This window comes from Protopterus annectens, chromosome 6.part0 (assembly GCF_019279795.1).
Source record: "Protopterus annectens isolate FY-2018-M chromosome 6.part0, PAN1.0, whole genome shotgun sequence".
Taxonomy (NCBI): Eukaryota; Metazoa; Chordata; order Ceratodontiformes; family Protopteridae; genus Protopterus; species Protopterus annectens.
The window spans coordinates 258,203,243-258,226,974 of record NC_056737.1 but is presented as its reverse complement, the minus strand read 5'-3'; the positions used below and the strand labels follow the sequence as shown (position 1 = coordinate 258,226,974).

Genomic DNA, 23,732 nt, shown 5'->3' with positions numbered 1-23,732 from the left:
ATCCTCTGAAGCTTTTCAGATTCTGAAAACTGCAGTGTACCTTTTGGGCACCAGATGGTAGAATAACATTAGTAGCGTTTCCCTTGACAGTGAGAGCATCTGTCCTTTCATGGGCACTCTTAATGAACCGAGACTTGTGTGCAGACTTTAGTAGCTTGGTCAGAAATAGTAGACTTGTTCTGCAAAGTCCACCGTTTAGGATTTGTGCTCTACTTTGTGGTGTTTTTTTTTTTTTTTTGTGTGCATGTTTCATACAAATTTTTTTATACAAAAATTATTTAATACGATTGTTCTAGAAGAAGTTATATTTAATAATAAAGAATTGTTGCTTTTAAGAGTCAGGATGAGGTAAACCATGTCTTATTTTTTAATTAGAACGTAGTTGTGTTGTACATAGTGTTATGGTTTCTTAATCCTGAATTATTAGTAAGCCCAGTGTGTGGGTGAATCAGAGTTGTGCAATTTACTTTATTTCATTTTTCATCTTTTTGCATGTAACTTAAACACTTTTACCTAATTTGTTTTGTAGGCACCTGCAGCTTTTGGTCTGGTATCCTTTCTTATGCATGCTGGTCTTGAGAGAAATCGAATACGAAAGCATTTGCTGATTTTTGCATTAGCAGCACCAGTTTTGTCAATGCTAACATACTTGGGGCTTAGCCAGGTAAGTTGGTCTTTCACAGAAAAAAATGCATGTTGCAGTTACATTCAGGTTTTGTTTCTGGAACACTTTTATTTTATTATTAATGCTAAATGTCTCCTTTGTATAGTAAAGTCTTAAATATAGGGGTCTTACTTGATCCTGTCCATACACTGTATGGGTATAACTGGTTGCTGCAGGCAGTCATCATTTCTGCATCTTTCAGAGTTTGTTATAAAGTTGAACTCCTCCCCTCAATTTCCTAATGCATCTTTGTCCCTTCTTTCTGTAAACATCACTGCTACCTTTTCAATCCTTTGAGTCTTCTCACAGCCTTAACACCAAAATAATTTAAAATGTCCTTTTTCATTTTTATACACAGTTAAGTGAGTTGTTTACTCATATTTTCAACAGTTAACTTGTAGATAGTCTACGTTTATTTAAACGTCTACTTCATTTATGTCATCCTCCCTGCTTTCAATGAGGCCACTTATTTCTTACCTTTTTCTGTCCCTTTCTTTTATCACAGGTCTTTTTCTTTCCTCCCTTTACTACTGTATTTATTTAAAGTAAAAATAATTAGAATTCTTGAAGTCTGCTTATTTGTGAGGTTAAGTACCATAGTGAGCACTTTCATTGTTGGGCCTAGTTATACAGTTGTATTACTTTTAAAACAGAAAAAGACAAAAGAAGGCACATAGACAACCCACCACAGGGTTAAGATAACCCACCACAGGGGTAAGATAACAGTCTTGTCCGGGAGGGGGGGGGGGGTAAATCTCCTCCCAGTCGCCCAGGTAGGGAAAATCTTGGAAACTATGTAGCAGAGGAGATCTTGTTCCACTGATACCACCTTCCATGAGGAAGAGATCCTACAAGAGGCTTTCTGATCCATGACACAGCCATATTGGGTGGTGCTTCCCCTAAACAGAATGGTTGACCTAGTAGTACAAAGAGTGAGGAGGAAGAACAGTATTCTGGAGCCCAGCCCCCAAAAGCTCAATAAAATTCTTAGCCTTCCCAAAGACAGAACATTGGAGGAAATGACACCTTGTTATTTCTTTATAGTGCCAGCTGTCACCAGAAAAGAGGCTCTAGTAGAATCCTTGGCAATTTATCTTCCAGACAGTTTTTGTTTGGGATATGGATCATAAAGAAAGCTCTTGTACATGTTCAGTACATTCTGTATCAGATTTCTCAGCTGCTTAGCATGTATGACCAGAAGACTACAGAAATAGGTGGAATCACAAGTGGTAATGATAAATATTGTTACTGTCTTCGTAATGTATCAGATGGAGCAATGAGGCACCCAGGGTCTGGCATCTCCATGAGGAGGCAATCCTGGCTTATGCTTACTCAATTTGTACAACACTTCCAACAAGTCTTCAGTAACTGTCCTGTATGATGGATACACCTTGTTAGACCAAATGTGAATGACAGGTTGCAGCAGAGTGAACAAGAAGTCTAAATGCGAATAGCTGCCAGAGTTATGCTTGGTTCTTGAAATCCGAACATACCCACTATGAGCAGAGTATTGATAGGAAGCTCCATATGTAAAGAATTATTCATGCTGTCAGAAAGAAGTAAAGTAGAACATGAATTAGTATGGAAAGCTTCATTATCATTAAGAATTAGATCTACTGGAAGGAATCAATAGTCTGGTTACTGTTGTAAGTGAAGCACACTATCTGAAGAGCATGATTAAAGTGCATTGTCTGTTGTTCACAGTTGTAGTAGTGTCGAGAATGCCATATGGTAATTTTTTATCACTAATAGATGCAAGACCGCATTTCTGGCTGATAAAGTAGATTAAGAAGGCTCCAGATTTTGTACATTAAATATGCTAAGATAATCTAGGTTCCTTAGACATAGGTTTTTCAGTCTGTCAGTTCCAGAGGTATTCCAAACAGCTGTTGCTTAAGTATTTGAAGGATTGAAAGTTAATGTAACTTAATTTTTTGTTGTGCTGTCTGTCATGCAAGCAACTTGACAATGAATGACAAGAGACTGATACAATTGCTGCACAGATTATGACAGCACAGTTTCATGCTAAATAAGACCAAATGTAAAATTAGTGTGATGAGTCTGAAATGTATGAGCCGTGATCGGAAACCTGATGTAGAACAAAATCACAGTAGAGGTTCTTCGTGTTTCACTGTTGCAGTCATGCATTTAGGTTATCTGCCTGCAGGTAGCCCTCAGTCAACCCGAATACCAAAGACTTAGTATTTCTGTGTCGGTTGCTGTCGCTTCAGGACTGATGTCAGGTTGTCAGGGGTATGAAAACAGGCAGCCGACACCATTACACCAGTCTTTTTTGCCAAGGCGCCCAAAGCAGAAGCAGTTCGCGCGAGTGCCGGGAGGCCGCTACTTGAGTTTTCGTTTCCAAATTGATTCAACCTGAAGTCTTCTGAAGCTAAGTACTCCTTTGGGGATCCTTTTTTCTTACTCTAACCGATGTCAGAAAAAGTTAACAATTGTCTCGCCTGTGGAAAGCAAATACCACACCGAGATTTCCATTCTTACTGCGTCACCTGTTTGGGCCCAGACCACAACGTACCTCACTGTCAGTTTTGTGCTTTGTTCAACGCCCGAACTATTCATCGTTAGGCCCTTATTTTCAGTAAATACTTCCGCTCTCAATCTCCATATTCCGAAATGGCTTCAGTAAGCCATCCGACTACCGATCTTCCAAAAAAGTAAGGATAAAGACAGAGACAGACTGCACAGGTCCAAAACTGCTGACGATGCTTCCGTTAAGCTAGTCGCCAGTTCGCTGGTACTCAGTGAGGTGCTTTTGCAGCCCCTGATGCCCACTTCGATGGATTCGCAGGCCGCTACCAAGACCCTTTTGGAGACCAGTATGCTGCGAGACTCTTCTTTGACTACAGAACTTGCAGATCTCTACCTTGGATGGGTCCAGAGCTGTGCAAGCACCAACTTCCGAGGAAGTTCTTCGCATTACCGATATTCGACACAAACCAAGTACTTCTTTCGCATCTTCAGTTTTGTCTAAAACTACTGAGTTTCTAAGACCAAGAGTATGAGCTACGCCTAAAAAAACGACGACCCAAACTCAAGCACCTGTTTCCTTGCCGCAACTTCAAATGCTTAAAATGGCAGAAGACCTGATTATGCTGATTAGGGGAAGACAGCCTTCCCCTGCTAAAAGAAAAAGAGACCTGTCCCTAGCAGCTTTAACAGACCAAGAGTCTGATGACTGAGGTTTCTGAATATGAAGACATGCCTTTATCTGCTTATGAGGATTCAGATGCAGAGAACTCCATTCCATCTGCTTCCCGTCCAGAGAATTTTTCTTTTGGTGAAACCCTACACACTTAAGAGCATTTCCACTGGGAATGTCAGGATTATCCTCAGTCCAAGAAGAGACTCGGAGAATTTTTAGATTTGCCACAACAGACCTTTAGCAATCCCTCCAGTCCTGGTTGTTGTGGATGATGTCTTTATGGAATCCAGTCTAACTCCTGATACTTTACCTCCTGCTCCAAGAAAACCAGACAGGTACTACAGAGTCCCTGACTCTCACAAATTTCTTTTCAAAAATCCTACTGCTGACCCAGAGGTAATTTCCCAGGGGCCTAAAGGTTTAAAAGCAACTACAGCGAAGAATCACTCCCCTTCGGACAGGAATTCCCGAGCTTTAGACAGATGGGATAAAAATGTACACCTCTGCAACTCTCGCCGTCAGGGCATTGAATTGCCAATTTCACATGCTGAAATACCAGCAACATATTCTGGAACTTATTAAGCCAAAATGATCTACCTTTACAGACTGTGCAGAAAATAAAGAATTACAGGAGCTTATGCATTCTGCAAGCCAAGTCAGCAAGCATACCTTACAATGTGGCTTTGACGCCCTAGAAGCAAATTGCAGGGCAGCAGTCACTGGTTCTGTACTGAGAAGGCATGCTTGGCATAAGGAGCAGACCTTGCCAGACCATGTCAATCAAAATTACTAGACTCTCCTTTGAACAAGGACAATCTGTTTGGCACCAAAGCAGATGATGTTCTAAAAAAGATGAAAGAAAAAGCTAAGTATATGCAGATAGTCAAAGATGTTTTGCAAGTACAGCCTCCAAGATTCAGTAGGCATTGCCCCTCGAAACATTGGTCCTATCAAACATTGGTCCTTTCCAGCTCCTTCAAGGCCATCTCAAACTGGACCCAGGGGAAACGGACCCCCCCCCCCCAGATTACAGGCTCAAGGTATGCAGAGATCTAATTAATGGAGTGCCTCCACTTCTAAAACAGGGAGTGCTAAGCCAACCCCTTATGGAAAGAATTTACAATGACTTCTCAACTCCACTCCTCACTTCTGCCCAATTGCTTGTGCCCCTAGGAGGAAAACCTGCCCATCATGCAAGAAACTGGACCTCCATCACCAAAGACCATTGGGTCCTCAACATTGTATCCCAGGAGTACAAATTTTACTTCCACTCACTGCCACCCCCAAAAGGGTTCCCAGACCTTCCTGCAAACCAGTGGGCAAAGGCACAAAACCAAGTTCAATCCCTGCACTCCATAAGGGCAATTCATCCTGTTCCTGCAGAACAAATAGGTCAATGTTTTTTTCCAGACTTCATGGTACCCAGAAAAGAGGGCACTTGGTGCCCAATCCTAGATCTTTCCATTCTAAACACCTTCCTGGTGGTACCAAAAGTCAAAATGCTCACCCTTCAGCAGCTTCTTCCTATGCTATACAAAGAAGCCTGGTTAGCCACCCTTGACCTAAAAGAAGCCTATCTGCACATCCCTATCAGGGACTCATGCAGGAAATACCTAAGTTTCAGGGCAGGATCTATGCATTATCAGTTCTCTGCACTTCCCTTTGGCTTATCCACTTCTCTGAGTCTTCGCAAAATGCTTTGCTCCAGCCATTGCCTATTGCAGACCGCGAAAGATTCAAATTTACCCGTACTTGGACAATTGCCTGATTCAAGCAGATAGTCAGGAAAAGCTGTTGCAGCACCTGACATTTGTAAAGAACCTTCTAACCTCCCTGGGGTACACTATCAATGAAAAGAAATCAAAACTAGTCCCCATTCAAAAGCTTGAATTCCTGGCAGCAAGCTTCGACACAGCATCCCAGATGGCATTTCTTACTCCAGAAAAACAAGCCTATCTGACAGGCTAATTCACTCAAATAGCCACCAGAACCCAGCTATCCACAAGGAACATTCTGCAGGCTCTAGGGATCATGGCCTCTTGCATTCTACTAATTTCATATGCCAGACTGCATATGAGGAAACTTCAGTGGTGCTTAAACGTCTTTGGTGCCAACATTCTCAGGACCTGGAAACCGTCATACCTATCATACCTTGTCTAAGGACAGAGTTTCTTTGGTGGGCAGCAGCATGCAACTACAACAAGGGACTTCCCTTTACTCAAATCCACGCCACCCAGACCCTAACTACAGATGCATCAGACTATGCCTGGGGGGGCACATCTGGATGACAAGTGCATTCAGGGCCACTAGTGCCCAAATCAAATTCATCTGCTCATCAATCAAAAAGAGATGCTAGCTGTTCAGCACACTCTGACAGCTTGCAAATCCCTAGTCTCACCAGGACCCTGCTAATAAAAACAGACAACACCACAGTTATGTGGTACATCAACAAACAGGGGAGAACCCACTCTTACCCACGCTGCAGGCTAGCCATGGCCCTGTGGAACATGGCCTTGGACATGCATATTCATCTGCAAGCTCAATTCCTGTCAGGCAAACAAAACTCTCTGGCAGACGACTTAAGCAGAAATCTCCTAGACCCACACGAGTGGCAGTTAGACCCCAGCACCTCCAGCCTTCTAACCCAGAATTGGGGGACCCCAAAAGTTGGACCTTTTTGCCTCCCCCCTACAATCACCAGCTCAGTAAATTCTGCACCAGGACACCTCACAGCAGGGCCTGGAAAGTGGATGCCCTATCCTTCCAGTGGGTAAACCTCTTAATCTATGCATTTCCCCCTCTGCCTCTTCTCACAAGAATATTACTCAATCCTGATTGCCACCGAACTGGCCACGCCAGCACTGGTACCCACTACTGTGCAGCCTGTCACCAGTGCCACCCTGGCACCTACCCCAGATCCCAACCCTCGTCACTCAGCAGGAGGGACAGATCTTGCATCCACAACTGCAAACCCTGAATCTTCAGCCTGGCTTATTCCTTGAATTCTCCCCCAGTGACCAACCTAAGCAAGCAGGTGCTGGACGTCATTCTTGAAGCCAGAAGACCCAGTACAAGGAAATCCAGTGCTGATAAGTGGAAAATGTATTGTTCCTGGATTCAGTCTAAAGGAGAGGACACAGCACTGCCGTCCTTACCTTTAATCCTGGATTTACCTAGCAGATCTACTCCACAGAGGCCTATCCTTCTCCTCAATTAAGATCCATGCCTCTGCCATCTCGGCTCATTACAACAGTGAGCCACCTCTATTCTCTCTCCATCTCATCAAACAATTCCTGAGAGGGGCAAACAACTTATCCACCAAGGAGAGCACCCACCCCTGCTTGGGACCTTAACTTACTGTACTGTAAAAGCTCACGCTTACCCCTCTTTGAGCCGGCAGCATCACCATAGTTACAATTCCTCTCTTGGAAAACAGCCTTGCTTCTGGCCATCACTTCTGCTAAAAGAGTGTCTGAGCTACAAGCACTTATGGCTGTGGAATCCTTCCATTATTTTTCATGCTGATAGGGTCTCCCTCGGGACTAACCCTTCCTTTATGCCTAAAGTGGTGTCCAGTGTGGCTCTCAACCAATCTTTCCATTTGCCAACCTTCTTCCCTAATCCTCAAAATAAAGGGGAAAGGATCCTGCACTCCTTGGAAGTGCACAGAAAGCTCAGATTCTACCTTGATAGAACTAATTCCTTGGAAATCTGACCAGTTACTAGTCAGTTTTGCACCAGGGGCAGAGGGCAAGACCATTTCAAAACAAACCATTTCCAAATGGATAGCACATTTTATCCATTTCTGCTACAAACACCATGGGAAACCAACCCCTTGGGGGGGTCAGAACACATTCCACTAGAGCAACTTTTACCTCTACAGCATTCCTCAGGGGAGTCCCTACCAGGGACATCCTGGAAGCTGCTACCTGGAGTTCTGTACACACCTTCACCAAGCATTACCACCTGCCTATCTTTTCCAGATCCAGGACGGGTTTTGCAGTAGCAGTTCCGCAGGGCATACTAGCCAGCCCCAACTCTTCTTGACTGCCTCCACCCTTTCTTCAGCTTTGGGAATCAACCCAAGGGTGATGACTGCAACAGTGAAACACGAAGAACATAGTACAGTTGTGTACACTTAAAATAAATGTAGATGTTCGAGTGTATTCACTGTTGCAGTCCTGGTTTTACACCCTCCAGCCCCCTTGTCTCCCTCTCTCTCCTCTCTATGGCTGTTACTTACCCCTTACAGGGCTATTGGTATTTACTTTTTACTGTTGATGTTTTCCCACCATAACTTATCTCCCTATTTGGGGGGCTCCTGACATTTGGGGCAAGAAAACCTGATGTAGTGGCATCTGCTGCCTGTTTTTATAGCCCTGATGACTTGACGTCAGTCCTGAAGCGACAGCAACTGATGCAGAAATACTAAGCCTCTGGTGTTAGGGTTGACTGAGGGCTATCTGCGGGCAGATAACCCAAGTGTGATGACTGCAACAGTGAATACACTCAAACATCTACATTTATGGTAAGTGTATACAACTGTACTTTATGCAGTTGCCAATACCATAAGACAAGCAACCTTTGCATGGAGATCTTGCAAAATTTATACCTGCATGTCTGAGCTAAGAATGTTTCCAAGAAAACTGTCATTGCAATGTTTCTGGCCTTGATGTAGAGCTATGCACAGAATGGAGTTTTAAAACAAGAAACTAGTTACAGGTGCTCCAGCATAAAAAAAAAAGTTGTGTGTATTTCAGTCGTTTTGCAAGTTCATACCACTCAAAATGGGTAGAAGTTGTCATCCTTCAGGAGAAGAATATGAGTTAGCTGTCTGTGGGTTAAGAGCTTTTACCAGTACACAGATGGATATGCTACTATAGATAACATACTATGCAGTAGTATTTGTATGCCAAAGAAATACAGGTGGAAACGAACACTATCCGTTTTAAAACATATTCCAAAAATATTGGTACAGGGCACCTCCAAGATTGCAGAGGAGGTTACCTAATTTACAAAATTGTTATCTAAAGGAAGAATACAGACCAGGCAAGCAGCTGTACATATAAGAGAAGAACATGTGTACCAGAGGCATATGATGGTTTGCTAAAAGAACAATGACAAATTCTTTGGAAAAGAACAATCTGAATATCTGACTTTTACTGGTATAAACATAGATACAATTACTGAAATATGTTTCTGAAAGAATGGCCAAAACAAGATCCATCAGTAAGAATGTAAATTCATTCTCATTTTTTTTTCAGGAAAGAAAGAATTTAGTATCTGGAGCTTGATGCTAATAGCTGACCTAAGAATAGTTCTCAGTCAATTGAGACGACATGCAATGGCATTAGCAATTTTTTTAAGCTAGGTTTTAAATTTGTTCCTACTCACATTTCTTCTACTTACAAACTGGAACAGTTGTCTTTTATTCAGAAACAATAGTACCCAGACTTTTTCTAGAAGTTGTGTTTTGGTGAGAATGTTCTTAATTTTACATGCCTACATACAGATATTTCAGACATGGGTATTAATGCATTTCTAACCTTCCAATATACCAAAACAGCTGTTCCCATAAGTGTCCAGCCTGTTCTTAAAAATATCTAAATTAGCACTTGCTTTAATGTAGTTTGGTAGTGTATTCCATGCATCAGCTGCTCTTTGAGAACCAGTTAGTACAATTCTCATTCCTATTGAATCTTTACACAGGATGTCTGATGATTCTCTACTATTTTAGATAACCCCAAACATACCCAAAGTTAGTTCTAAGTGCTCTATATACCTGAATAAGGCCTCTCTTTAAATATCTATATGAGAGAGTGCACAAGTTCAGATATTTTAATCTTTCATAATAACTTAAATTTTCACATCCATGGATGCCCTTGGTATATTCTTTCCAGTGTACTCATGCTTGTTTTCTTATGAGGCTTCCATATGTTGCTTCATACTCAAGTTTTGGTCTAATGTAACTAGCAATGCCTTCATCACTTCTGATTTCCTAGATGGTATAAATCTTTTTATGCAATCTATAGTTCTATAGCTGTCATTAACCAGTTTCATTGATGTAATTACAAAAACTCAAAGCTGGATCTACCCAGATCCTTAAATTAATCTACAGTTTCAGTGTGTGCTGTATTAAATATTCATCTTTCAATTTAGGTCTCCCAAATTTCGTATGCCTAGTTTTTTTATGTATTTATCAGCATATTATTCTCCTCTGCCCAGATGGTCAATTTAGTCACATTCTTTGCATACAGGCTGTGTCTGTAACACATGAAATCGGTTTACCCAATTTCTAGTCATCTGCATGCAGACTGTCAAACACCTCAGATGAAAAATATCTGAAAGATGCAATCTAAAGTATAGGCCTAGGACAGAGCCCTGTGGGACACCCTGACTGTATCCACGAATTTCACCTGTCCATTTGCTGTATGATACTTGCCATGTCCTGTTTGTAAACCATGTAGCTATCCATCTTATCAAGAGTACATCGATACCTAATGTTCTACTTTATTGATCAGTGTTTTGTGCGTGACCCTATCAAATGCGGAAGTTAATTCTGCATAAATTATATCACAGCACAATTTTTCATTCATAGCTGTTGTTATATTGTTATAGAACATCATGTTACAGATGGTAATAGATCTTTTTCAGCATATGCATGCTGATATATGGTTTCAAGTCCCAACCTTTCCAATTCTGACAACTTATCTGATATTCAGTATTACCTTCTTCATTATTTTTCCACAGCCTGAAAGTAGACTTAAGGGTCTACATTACTCTGCGTTTGCCCTACTCCTCTTTTCCCTTAAAGACAGGTTTAATAAGTGCATGTCTCTAGCCTTGAGGAATTTCTCCATATTTATGTGACCTAGTAAATAATAGGTACAATGGTACTGTAAGTTCTTGCTGAAGTGTTCTCAGGTCATTATTACTAATTTTGTCTCCTCCCTGTGCTTTGTTTTGATCCATTTGCATAGTTCTTTTTCAATATAGTTTAATTTCATTTCAGTATCTGAGGTTACCTGGATGTCACTAGGACAGCTTATCACCCACTTTGTGAAGCCAAACTGTTTTGCATAAGATTCTGTAAGTGTATCTATAATATGTTGTGTCTGAGAATACATTTTAGAATCTACACAGTTTATCAGTTTGTATGTCTTTACTCCTTCCACATTTTATGTATCTATCAAATGGTTTCCTACTATGCTCACTGTCTTTATTATAAATTTTCTTCTAATTTTTCTTGATCTTGTCTCACACTATGCTTAATTTGTTTGTCCAGTTTATTTATTTTAATTTCAATGTTGTAATTCAGCCTGTTTTCCGTTTCTTAATTTTTGTCTCTCACCTTAATCAAGTACCTTGTTCTTATGGAAATATATCCTCCTGATGATGTGTGCCTAGATCTTGATGTTAAATATTTCTATTTATTTATGTTTAATTATTTTATTTTATTTTTTTGCATTCAAACAATTTCTCTTTCAAAACTTTTCACATTCTCTTTTGGAAAAATTATGCCTTTTTCTGCAAACTGAAAGTTTTCTGATTGAAAAATGTTATCATTCGCTGTAATCTGTGTGTTACATAACAAAGCAGTGCCCTTTTTAGTATGTATTCTTTTTGCTCTATGGATATGTATCAATTTTGTTTTCTTCTGTTATGAAAGTCTTTCTTTCTTTCCTTCTGTATGCTCTGAATCCTCAGATTGCTGAAGCTTCTAAATTCTATCTATAAGGCAGATGACCCATTAAAGAAAAAGCAAAAGAATAAGCATATTTATTCTTCTCCAGAGGACCCTCAAAGTGAGTGGCAGTCTTTTACTCAAGATTTGTTTAGTGCTCTAATGGCATTGAAACCTCCTCAGGGAGTATTTGTTCCTGACACCCCCTTGGTCCTCTACTCCCTTTAAAAGACCCAGGGAACAGGATTCTTCTGAGGAAGAGCCAGATTCTGATGGGGAATCCCTTGCTTACTCTTCAGATTCCCTCTTCTTTGGATTATGGCTCAGAGGAAGAGGAGCCTGCTAGTCTTGATATGCCCTTTGAAGAGATTTCTTTTGGGGACACAGTCTCTAGGATGATGGAGTTCTTTAAATGGGATTGTGCTCAGGTTTCTGAGGTCCAAAAAGGTACAATGAGTTGTTCCACATGGATTCTCCTAAGCCTTCTGCTGTTCCTCCTGTTCTGGCTGCCTTATTTGGTGCATTTTCTGATGCTTCTAAGGCTCCAGACTTGCAGCCCTGTGCCCCTAAAATGCCTGACAGATTGTATAAGATGCCTGAGGACTGTAAATTTTTGTAGAAATATCTTTCTGCTGACCCTTCTGTGGTGGCTGTTGCATCTGACAAGCCTTCCCAATTGCTTCCTTCTCCCAAGTTACTGCCCTTTGATAAAGATAGCAGGACTATGGAAAGGCTAGGCAAGAAGATTTATATGTCTGTTACCTTGGCTTTTAGGGCTGTGTATTATTAAACCAATATGTCTAGGTATTTGTTGTCTCTCTTATCCCAGGCTTGTCAGGCTGTTTCTGACCTCCTAGACACTGAGGGTAAGACTTCCGCCCTCTTCCTGTTAGGGACTTCCTCCCAGGTGGCTCTTCATTCCATCAAGTGTAGTTATGCAGCAGATGCTTCTTCTAGGGCTGCTGCTTTTGGGTCAGTGATGAGGAGGTACTCTTGGCTTTGCCTTCAACCTCTGCCTAATGATGTTAAGGTCAAGTTGATGGATGCCACTGTTGATGATAAACATTTCTTTGGGGAAGCTGCTGCTAATTGTTGTAAGTCCCTTCAGGACAAGAGTAAGGCTTTGCAGGAACTTAAACATGTGTTAGTTTTTCCTGTTCCTAAATTCCAGATGAATTACGCTAGTAAGTCTGTTTTCTTCGCAGGCAATCTCATCTTCCTCCTAATGGTAAAAAGGGTGGTAAATGGGCTCCTCCTGCTAAAGCTACCCAGACTTCTGTGCCTCAGATGCCTCCTTTTCTAGGTAAACCAAGTGCTGTCTGACTATCCTATTCTTTCCAGCAACTTTCCTCTTTCTCTTCACCTTTTTCTCTCTCTCTCTCTTTCGCTACAGGTTACTCAGGATTCCTGGTTCCTGTCCCATCATTCACCGGGGGTATTTCATGGTCTGGAAATTACTTCCCCCACATGGGTATTCCTCAACCACCTCAGGAACCCAACTGCCTTTTCTTTCCAGAGGTGCTTTGACATCTTTTGACTCAGGGTACTGTTCAAGAGGTGCCTGTGTCTCGGGGGGGGGGGGGGGGGTTATTCCACAGTGTTTCTACTAACCAGGAAATAGGGAGACCAATTCTAGACCTCTCTCATCTGAACACATTTCTGTAGGTGCCCTCCTTTCGAATGTTGTTCCTTCAGACTTTGTTCCCTCTTCTGCTCCCTCAGGCTTGCATGGTGTCTGTGGATCTCAAGGATGCTTATCTTAATATTCCTATTCATTCTCTTTTCAGGAAGTTTTTACATTTCTCAGTTGCTTCCTTGCATTTTCAGTTCTCTGCTTTGCCCTTTTGCCTGTCTACTGCACCAAGGGTATTCACCAAATGCCTAGGTCCTGTTATTGCTTTTTGCAGGTTTCAGGGGATCCAAGTATTTCCTTACTTGGACAACCTTCTTTTTTTAGGCATCCTCTCTCGAGATCCTTTTACAAATTCTTCATTTTGCCATTTCTCTTCTACAATGCTTGGGATTTGCAATAAATTTCCAAAAGTCTTTTCTAACTCCTCCTCAAGGTCATGTGTTTCTGGGGTGTAAGATTCAGACTGTTCCTATTTTGGCATCCCTGCCTCCTCCCAAGGCCTTAACTCTCATTTACTTTTTTCAAACTCTTCTTCCACTGACCTCTATATTAGCCAGGGAATTTCTCAGGGCTCTGGGGTTCATGGCATTCACCATACCTATGTTCCCTCTGGCCAAACTCCACATGAGAAAGTTTCAGTGGTTCTTGAAATTGGTTTGGCTTCAACATGTACATCCCCTAGAATTTGTAGTTTCTCTTCTGCCTTGTCTCGAGAAGAAACTTCAGTGGTGGATCCAGCAGTTATCTCTAAATCCAGGACTTCCCTTTCATCCACCTCCTACCTCTCAGGAGGTGTTCACAGGCACTTCATATGTGGGATGGGGAGCAGTTTTGGCCCCCTAAAGGTGCAGAGGGGTGTGGTCGCCTTCTCAACAGGAAGAGCACATCAGTGTCAGAGATGAGGGCTGTTCTGCTGGCACTTCAGGCGTTTCATCATTTTTCTGTCCAGGACCTCTCAAGGTGTTTACAGACAATGCCACAGTGATGTGGTATGTGAACAAACAAGGGGGGAAAGATCTTATCTTCTTTGCTGGTTAGCACTCCTAGTGTGGGATCTGACTATCCAGTATCAAGTGACTCTTCAGGCAGTCTACATTCCCTCAGGTCAAAACATTGTGGCAGACACAGAGCAGGTCCTTAACTCAATCCCACAAATAGATGCTTCACAGGGATGTGTTTCTAGACATTGTCCACCAGTGGGTACTCCTCAAATAGATCTTTTTGCCTTCCCTCTGAACAGACATCTTCCTCTGTTTTGTGCCAGAGTTCCAGGTCCTTGAGTTTGGAAAGTGGACACCCTGTTTTTTTCTTGGAAGGGGATGTTTCTCCATGCTTTCCTTCCCCTTCCCCTTATTCCAAAAGTCATGTTCAAGATTCAACAGAATGCTCCCAAAATCTTGTTCTTGACATCCTTTTCATTGAGACAGCATTGGTTCCCTCCTTTTCTGCATTTAGCAAAGTACCTCACAAGGTGAACCTACTCACACAAGACGAGGGATCTCTCATCCATCCCCACCTTTCGACTTTTCAACTGACACTGTGGGTGATAGGATTTTCATTCCTCGTACACACCTTTTTTCTGAGGACGTTCTCATGGTTCTCCAGGAGGCTAGGAAATCTTATCCAAATGGAAGGGGTTTTCTATTTGTCTTTCCTGTAACCTGGATCCACTTTCTGTGGATGTTCCTTTGGCTGTTTCCTATCTGTGTGAATTGCTTGATGCTGGCTTGGTTTACTATTCTGTTAAGGCCCACTTATCAGATATCTGTGCTTGTCTGCCTTTATCTCCTCCTTTGACTGATGGATTTTAAGCTAAACTATTCTTTAAAGGCGTCCTTCATATTGGGCCTCCTTTCTGCCAGATGGGTGTCTGAGCTTCAAGCCCTTATGGCTTGTCCTCCTTTTTTTTTGTGCGTTTCATAAGGATACGGTGTCCTTGTGTACCAGTTCTTCTTTTATACTCAGAAGTGGTGAATGGGTTGCCCCTTAATTAGTCTATTCATTTGCATGCTTTTTTCCCTTTTGCACAGTCTGCTAGTGAGAAGGTACTGGACGTGTTAGATGTGCATAGACAACTCAGATTGTAGTTGGATAAGACTGAATATTAGAAAATCTGATCAGCTCTTTGTTTCTTTTCATCCTAGGTCCTTAGGATTAGCTGTACCCAAACAATTTCTTCTTGAATGTCTAAAGCTGTTTCTTCTTGTTGTTCTTTTCATAGTATGAGTCTTCCTTGTTCTGGTAAGACTCATTCTACTAGTACTGTGGCTTCTTTTGGTGCTTTGTTCAAGGGTTTGGATACTAAATCTATTCCTGAGGCAGTTACCTGGACTTCTGTGCATACGTTTACCAAGCACTAAAAGTTGGAAGGAATCTCCAGAGCTGGACCTAGTTTTGCTAGGGCCATCCTTCATGGCTTCCTTGAGGACTCTACTGGTCCTTACTCCTCTCAAGTTTCTTCCTGAGCTTCGGCACTGTCCCTAATGCAATGAATACTGCAACAGTGATATAGAAGGACATAGTACAGTTGTTTTAAATCTTACTATAATGGCAGATGTCCTTCTCTTCACTGTTGCAGTACTCTTCCTCCTAGCACCCCTTTGTCCATTTGTCTTCTGGTTGTACTGGTTATCTCTTGTCTTCCTTGGACTGGTGTTCCTACTGGGGATCTCAGTTCTGAGGACTATACATCCAGTCAACATCTTCATACCCTATGCTACGCGAGGAGCATACATGTGATGTACTGTGTACCTTAAAGCAACCTAAGGCCTTTGGTGTGCTAGCTGGATGTGAGGCCACCCTTGGCAGGGGTCCCTACTGTAATGAATACTACAACAGTGAAGAGAAGGACATCTACCTTTATGCTTTTACACAACTTTACTCTCTTTGGAATGGACATTAACTGTGTAGCTCTCCTTTTCAAGGGAAAGGAGGTTACAGAGAGCAGGGTTTGTCATAGTTCAGAAGACAAGGCACATGCCATTTCATAGGCGTCTATAGGCCACAGAAGGTAAGTCCCATGGTATTTAGTTTGTCCAAATAAGACTGGTTCTTCAAGTCTTGGGTTATAAAATGTTGGGAAGAGTTGTTTAGAGTTAAACGTTCCAAGTGGAGCATTGCATTCTAGGGTGGGGCAAGTCAGGGCAGAGAAAAGGTGAATTAGGATGGAATTGGATCTGAGTGAAAGCACTACAGGTGAGGGGAATGTAATGATTTTTGGTAGTATTAAAGATTTGCTAATTTATGGACAGCTCATTGTCTGTGTAAGTTCCTAGTCCTTGGTCAAAAGCTAAATTTCATGTATGTGATACTGTGTAGGAGGAGGTATTTTATCTCGGGTGACTGTGCTACATTTCTTCATGTTTAGGATGAGCCATTGTTTAGAGTAGTAGTTATTAGTGTTGCTAAGACATTGCTAAATTGTTAGTGAAACTGAGGTGGCCTTTAGGATGATTCCTAGAGTGCAGTCATTTCTGAATTTAGTTAGCCAAAGGTTATTGGTATTTACCTGCACTTCAGAGAAATAGATTTCAAAAAGAAAGTGCCTAAGAGAACTTTGAGGACGGTCACTTGCTGTATTTCATTTTGGAAAGGGTGCTGTGTATTCTGTTTGATAGCTAGTTAGCAATCCAGTTAACTACAAAGGTGTTTAGTTGAGTTAGATTACTTATGATGCATGAGCAGAGAATTGTATTAAACATTTTCGCTAAGTCCAAATAATTTGTGAGGCTGGAAACCTTTCATCTAGTAATTGGGTATAGTTTTGCGAAGAAGCTAACAAGATTAAAAAGGCATCATCCCCCCTTGACAAAGACAAACTGCATAGGGACTAAGGTCTTCAGATGCTGCCTGTCCTTATTGATTAGTTCTACAACAGTATATTCCATGGTTTTACAGATATAACTATGAGGTTGATGAGCTTGTAGTTACCTAGGTTAGTAGAGGGGCCACTTTTATGGAGAAGGAAAGCTGTGGCATTTCCTTTTCTTCAGGTAAAAATCCTGTGGAAAGACTTTGATGTTTGGCCAGGTGTAGTAGTTCGGCATGCTGTATGGCCCCCCAAAAGTGTTATTTTGGCAAGTGTTGTTGAAACTTGGGTAATATTAATGAAGAGACTTACTATTTATAAAACTGTCAGTGTTCTATTTGTAATATACATGCACACACATGTATATTTATATATTTATCTAAATGTTTTAATTGGGTAAGTGGGCTGGTCATTTGACCCTTTTCAGACACAGCTCTGGCCAGAAATATAACCAGTTTACAGGGAATCCAGTACATGCATACGGCACTTCAAGTTGCTGCAAAGAAGTCATTTTTTCATTTAGCAGTCCTTTCACTCCCAGTGGACTTCATCAGACTAATAAATTTTTTAAAATACTACTAAGTTTAAATAAAGTTTGTTACATATCACATGTTTACACATTATCCATTAATTCCAGGTCACATCCACTTTACTCCTTATAGTATAATGCACTAAAATGTTGTATCTTTTGGCTTTTCCCGGTTAGGGGTCGCCACAGCGGATCTCCGGTCTGCTTATGATTGGCAGTACATTTTTACATACTGAGTTGCCAGCCCTAACGTACAACCTTCAACGAAGGTACACCCATTCACGCATGTCTCCACACAGAAGACGCTTTAGCTGAGAATCGAACAGGACAATGTCTTACTGTGAGGCGCCAACGCTACTGCAGCACCACCACCGCAGTAGTATAATGCACTAAAATACATCTCTGAAAATCACATACAGTGTAACAACACTAATCTCCAGGTTTGTACTGGATATTGAAAATAAAGCCTTCTGCTTATAAGATTAACACTATAACCACTACACCACTGAACATTTACCTCAATGGATGACAGTGTTGTTAGTTCAGTTTCTTTTTGTTCAATTCTATTCAAAACTGGGGGGATGTTTATGCAAACTCTGGCTGCCAACAATGTTATTCCCCGTCAAGCAGTAACTTAACTTCCCCTACTCAGAAGGGGTCTCCCTGTCCGTAACATAAATTCCATGAAATATGTTAGTGTGTGTGTGTGTGTGTGTGTGTGTGTGTATACACACAAGTGAGAGTTTTATAGATATAAATACATACACATTGTTAGTTATGGAATATGTGTATGCATCTTTCAATCATAGTCAGAATATGCGGAGTGTGAGAATATTGTCTTGGTGATTAGTTGGTTCACAAGGTCTTAAGTGTTAGTTACTGTGGTATAAAAGGGAGCTGAAGGACTTGAACTTGAGAGTTAGTTCCTTACATTAAGGTTCACCGGAAAGGAAGACATGGAAGCATGGAGTAAGAGAGTGCCCAGTCAGGGCTAACCTATGCACTGTGCCTTGTTTGGAAATGCTTGTTGTGAGCACAGAAAGCTGGGCCTGGGAATGAGCCTGTGGCTTTGGACTTTTTTAAGCTTAAACAAACAAAAAAAAAAGACAGCCTGTATCCTAGAAGGGCTATGTAGACTGAGTACTGTTATTAAGAAACTGTCTGCTTTATTTTGGAACTATAACGCCAGGTAAGCTGATATTTGCTCTGCTTAGAATGCCGGCATTTGAGCAGAGAATGTCTGTCAATACCTGTACTGCCAAATGCAAACTATACTTGCATGACAAATTCCATTATCATATGGTGACCTGTTTCCACAACAATGGAGGAAGGGAGTTGTTGTGTCTTTCGGCTTTTCCCGGTTAGGGGTCGCCACAGCGGAACTCCGGTCCGCTAATGATTGGTAGTTGATTTTTACGTGCCGAGTTACCAGCTCTGACGCACAACCTTCAACGAAGGTACTCCCATTCACGCATGTCTCCACGCAGAAGACGCTCTAGCTGAGAATCAAACCGGACAGCGTCTTACTGTGAGGCGAAGGAGTACCAGTAAAATATTTGGAGTTGTAGGTAGGGGCTGAGCAAGGTCTGGTGCAGCTGCAGTAACAGCTAATTATGTTGATCAGTATGGCTTCCAACTCCAAGAGTGTGCCAACACTGAATAAGCTAGCTTTTGAGGATGACCCAAAATCTTATTTAGTGACATTTGAGAGCTATGTTAACCATCTTTGTGAACTGGAGAAAGCAGTCTGGGCAAGAATCCTGTCAACCCAGCTGACAAGAAAGGCACTGAAAATAATTACACGGACATTGATGAATGAGACTAATTACATGGACTATGGTAAACTTAAGAAGGAAATGTTAGATAGGGTTGGTATAATCCTGAAGTGCAAGCCATAACATTTTATAACTGGATTTTTAATGTAGTTAAATGGATAAGTGCACAGATGCATGACTTAAGGCATGTTTTAAATTTCTAATTTGAACCTAATAATGAAAAAACACAAATATTAGACACTTCAGTAATGGACAGATGTTCTTCATGTTTCACTGTTGCAGTCATCACATTTGGGTTATCTGCTTGCAGTAGCCCTCAGTCGGCCTGATTATCAAAGTCTTGGGTCCTGCGTCGGTTGCTGTCTCATCTTCCATGACGTCAGGTAGTTGGGGGTATATAGCATGCAGCCGATGCCATTACATCAGACTTTCTTGCCGTGCAGTGCCTGAAGCAGAAGCAGTTCGCAAGTGCCGGTCGGCCGACTCCAGAAATTTTCGATGTTCTTCGTGTTTCACTGTTGCAGTCATAACTGTAGGGTGATCCTGCTGGCAGGCAGCCCGAGGTCGGCCAGAATCCCAAAGTCTGGGTCCGGCGTCGGCTGTACCAGCAAGCACCCTGATGTCAGAACGCAGGGATATAAAGCTGACAGCCGACGCCATCTTCTCCAGTCTTTCTTGCCGTGTGGTGGAAAGCAGCTCGCAAGTCGTTGGTTGGTGTTTTCAGACAACGTGCTTTGATTGTCTTCGGTCCGAAGTTTTCTACTTCTCTTCTCAAGCTAAGTACTCCGTTGGGGAAACTTTTTTCTTGCTCCTCCGATGTCAGAAAAAGTTAATTGTATATTGTGTGGGAAACAAATACCTCATAAAGATTTCCACTCTTACTGTTCACCTTGCTTAGGCCCTGACCACGACGTTTCTTGCTGTCGGTTCTGTGCCAGGTTTAATTCTCGCACTATCAAGCGTAGGTACGATTGGGCCTTGAATTATTTCGGTAGACGATTCAATTATAGGATGTCGTCGGATACTTTACCAACAATCGGAATTCAAAAGAAATGCAAAGACAAGGTTAGGCCTCCGAGGTCCAAACATGATATTTTGCAGCCGGAGCCAGCTTCGGGTTCGGCGGTCGTCAGTGAGGCGCTTTTGCAGCCCCTGTCGTCCGCCACTTCGGAACCGATGGCCGACACGGACTCCCATGGGGAGCCTTCTAGGCCTAGTATTTTAACTGCTGCAGGACCTTCGGACGTCGCTCCTTCAGATGGGTCCGGAACCGCTGTGCAGGTACCGGCTTCTGAGGGGGTTTTCAGGCCTTCTAATATCACTATTTCTACAAAGACAAAGGCAAAGTCAGACTCCTGTTAAACCAAGGGTTTCTTCACAAGCTTCCTCGGATACAGCTCCCAAGTCCCAGAAGCAATTACTTCGGATGGCTGAAGATTTACTTACAATGATTAGGGGTTCTCACCCTCCTCCAGAAAAAAGGCCTAGACAGGATATTCCTTATGATTCTTCTGATTAGGCTTCTGTGTCTTCTGTCTCTTCCTCTGACCAGGATTATTCTTTTTCTCCTTATGAGGATTCTGATGCAGAGGACTCTATTCCCTCTGCTTCTCCCCCTGAAGATTTTTCTTTTGGGGAAACCTTACATGAGATGAGGGAGCATTTTCATTGGGAAGGTCAGGATTACTCTGCTTCCAAGAAGAGACTTAGGGAATTTCTCCTTCTCCCTCAACACAGACCTTTGGCTATTCCTCCTGTACTTGATATTGTGGATGATGCTTTCTGAAGCTAACCTAAATCCTGATTCCTTGCCGCCTGCTCCTTCTAAGCCTGATAGATTTTACAGAGTCCCTGACTCCCATCAATTCTTATTTAAGAACCCTTCTGCTGATCCTGAAACCATTTCTCAGGGTTCTAGGGCTGCTAAGGCCGCTTCTTCTAAAAATCCTATCCCCTCTGAAAAGGATTCTCGTGCCTTGGACAGGTGGGGCAAGAAGGTTTACACTTCTGCTACCCTTTCTATTAGAGCTTTAAATTGCCAGTTTCACATGTTCAAGTATCAGCAATTTCTTTTGTCTGTTCTAAAGCAAAGCTCTCTACCTTTCCTGCATGTGCAGAGGACAAGGAATTACAGGATGTATTGCATGCAACTGAACAAGTTAGCAAACATAGTTTACATTGTGGTTTTGATGCCTTAGAAGCTTCTTGCAGGGCTGCTGCCTCTGGTACTGTTATCAGGAGACATGCTTGGCTTCGTGAGCAGAATTTACCAGAACAGGTTAAGGCTAAGCTGTTAAATGCCCCTGTTCAGCATGATGTTTTATTTGGATCCAAGGCTGAGGAGGTTATTAAAAAGATGGAAGAAAAAGCAAAATCTATGCAGACTGTTAAAGATTTTTTACAAGTTCAGCCTCCTAGATTTTCTAGAAATTGGCCCTCCAAAAATTGGTCTTTTCCCACGTCTGACAGGCCTCAAAGGGGAAGATATAGACGCTCCAGAGGTCGGGGGCAGGCTCAGGCCTCTTACAGGTCCAGACAATGGACTGCTTCTTCACCTAGAAGGGAAGAAGACAGACCTCAGTCTCAAAAGAAGCAGACCCAATGACTCTCTCCGTTGGGCTACAGGTCCTCCTTGCCTGGGAAGCCCCTCTCGGAGGAAAACTTTCTCTTTTCTACCAAAATTGGACTCATATTACCCAGGACAAATGGGTTTTAGACATGATTTTAAGAGGCTACAAATTCCACTTTCATACTCTGCCAAGGTCTCCGGGCTGGCCGGATCTGCCAAAACATCAATGGTCAGAGGCCTTAAATCAAGTGGACGCCTTATTGGCCATGAAAGCCATAGAACCTGTTCCACTTCCAGAGATGGGAAAAGGTTTTTACTCCAGACTATTTCTGGTCCCAAGGAAACAAAACTCATGGAGACCTATTCTGGACCTCTCAGTGTTAAATACCTTTCTGGAGATTCCAAAATTCAAGATGCTTACTCTGCAACAACTTCTTCCCATGCTCTCCCAGGATGCTTGGATGGTGACATTGGACTTCTCTGTACTGCCCTTTGGCTTATCTACTGCGCCCAGAGTCTTTACCAAGTGTCTGGCTCCAGTAGTAGCTTATTGCAGACTCCAAGGAATTCAAATTTACCCCTACCTGGACGACTGCCTTATTCAGGCAGACAGCAAGGATCTTTTACTTCAACATCTGCAGTTTGTTCAGCGTCTTCTCCTACTACTGGGATTCTCAGTGAACACAAAAAAGTCACATTTGATCCCCTCTCAACAAATGATCTTTTTGGGAGCTCTTCTAAACACAAGCTTGCAAAGGGCCTTCCTTACTCCAGAAAAACAAGTACAGCTGGCATCAATTTTCAAGACCTTGGCTACTTTAACTCAGCTCACTGCAAGAAAATTCCTGCAGGCTTTGGGCTACATGGCTTCTTGCATCCTGTTGATTCCAAATGCAAGGCTTCATATGAGAAAATTTCAATGGTACCTAAAGAGTGTATGGTCTCAGCATTACCACAGCCCGGAAACTATGATACCTCTGATTCCCTGCCTCCAAAAGGAGTTCCTTTGGTGGTCCAGGGCTTGTACTTTAAACAAAGGAAATCCCTTTTGTCTACCTCATCCTGCTCAGATCATAACCACAGACGCCTCGGATTATGCTTGGGGAGCTCATTACCTAAACAATTGCCAGCAGGGCTACTGGACAAAGAAGCATCTTACCTGGCACATCAACTTGAAGGAAATGTTGGCAGTCCAAAATGCTCTTCTAGCCTTCCAGAGTCTTTTGCAACCAGGCCATCTTCTGATTCACACAGACAATACCACAGTCATGTGGTACATAAACAAGCAAGGGGGCTCTCACTCCTACCCCCTTTGCAGACTAGCCATGAGTTTATGGGACACAGCTCTAAATCTGAATCTACATCTTCAAGCTCAGTTAATTCCAGGAAAACAGAATCTCTTAGCAGACAGCCTAAGCAGAAATCTTTTGGATCCTCCCGAATGGATGCTGGACCCCAACATATTCAGCAGGATTACAGCAGTTTGGGGATTCCCTCAGATAGATCTGTTTGCATCCCATCTCAACCATCAGCTGCCTCTCATTTGCACCAGATCCTTCCACAAAGCAGCTTGGAAAGTGGATGCCCTGTCTTTCAGCTGGAGGAATCTTTCGGGATATGCCTTCCCTCCTCTTCCTCTTCTGCCTCGGGTGTTACTGAAAATAAAACAGGACAAACCCAAGATTTTCATTTTGATAGCTCCAAATTGGCCTTGGCAGTTTTGGTATCCAACTTTAAGACACCTGTTCTTGGAACCTCCATGGATTCTGCCTCTGTTTCCTTCTCTTCTGTCCCAGCATCAGGGTCAGATGTTACACCCTCAAATCAAGACTCTTTGCCTGGCAGCTTGGCTTTACAAGGGCCTTTGATTCCTTCTGCTTTTCCCAAACAAGTTTTGGATGTTCTCT

The 23,732-nt window shown here is 42.3% G+C and overlaps 1 protein-coding gene across 1 annotated transcript in view; it reads left to right on the top strand.

Moving 5' to 3' along the window:
• The window catches only part of SLC39A9 (solute carrier family 39 member 9), a 620,493-nt gene that overhangs the window by 543,753 nt on the left and 53,008 nt on the right, over positions 1-23,732 (top strand). Inside the window, exon 6 of the mRNA XM_044074002.1 lies at positions 530-664. Within this exon, the coding sequence (XP_043929937.1) occupies positions 530-664 (135 nt within the window). The remainder of the gene's footprint in view (positions 1-529; positions 665-23,732) is intronic.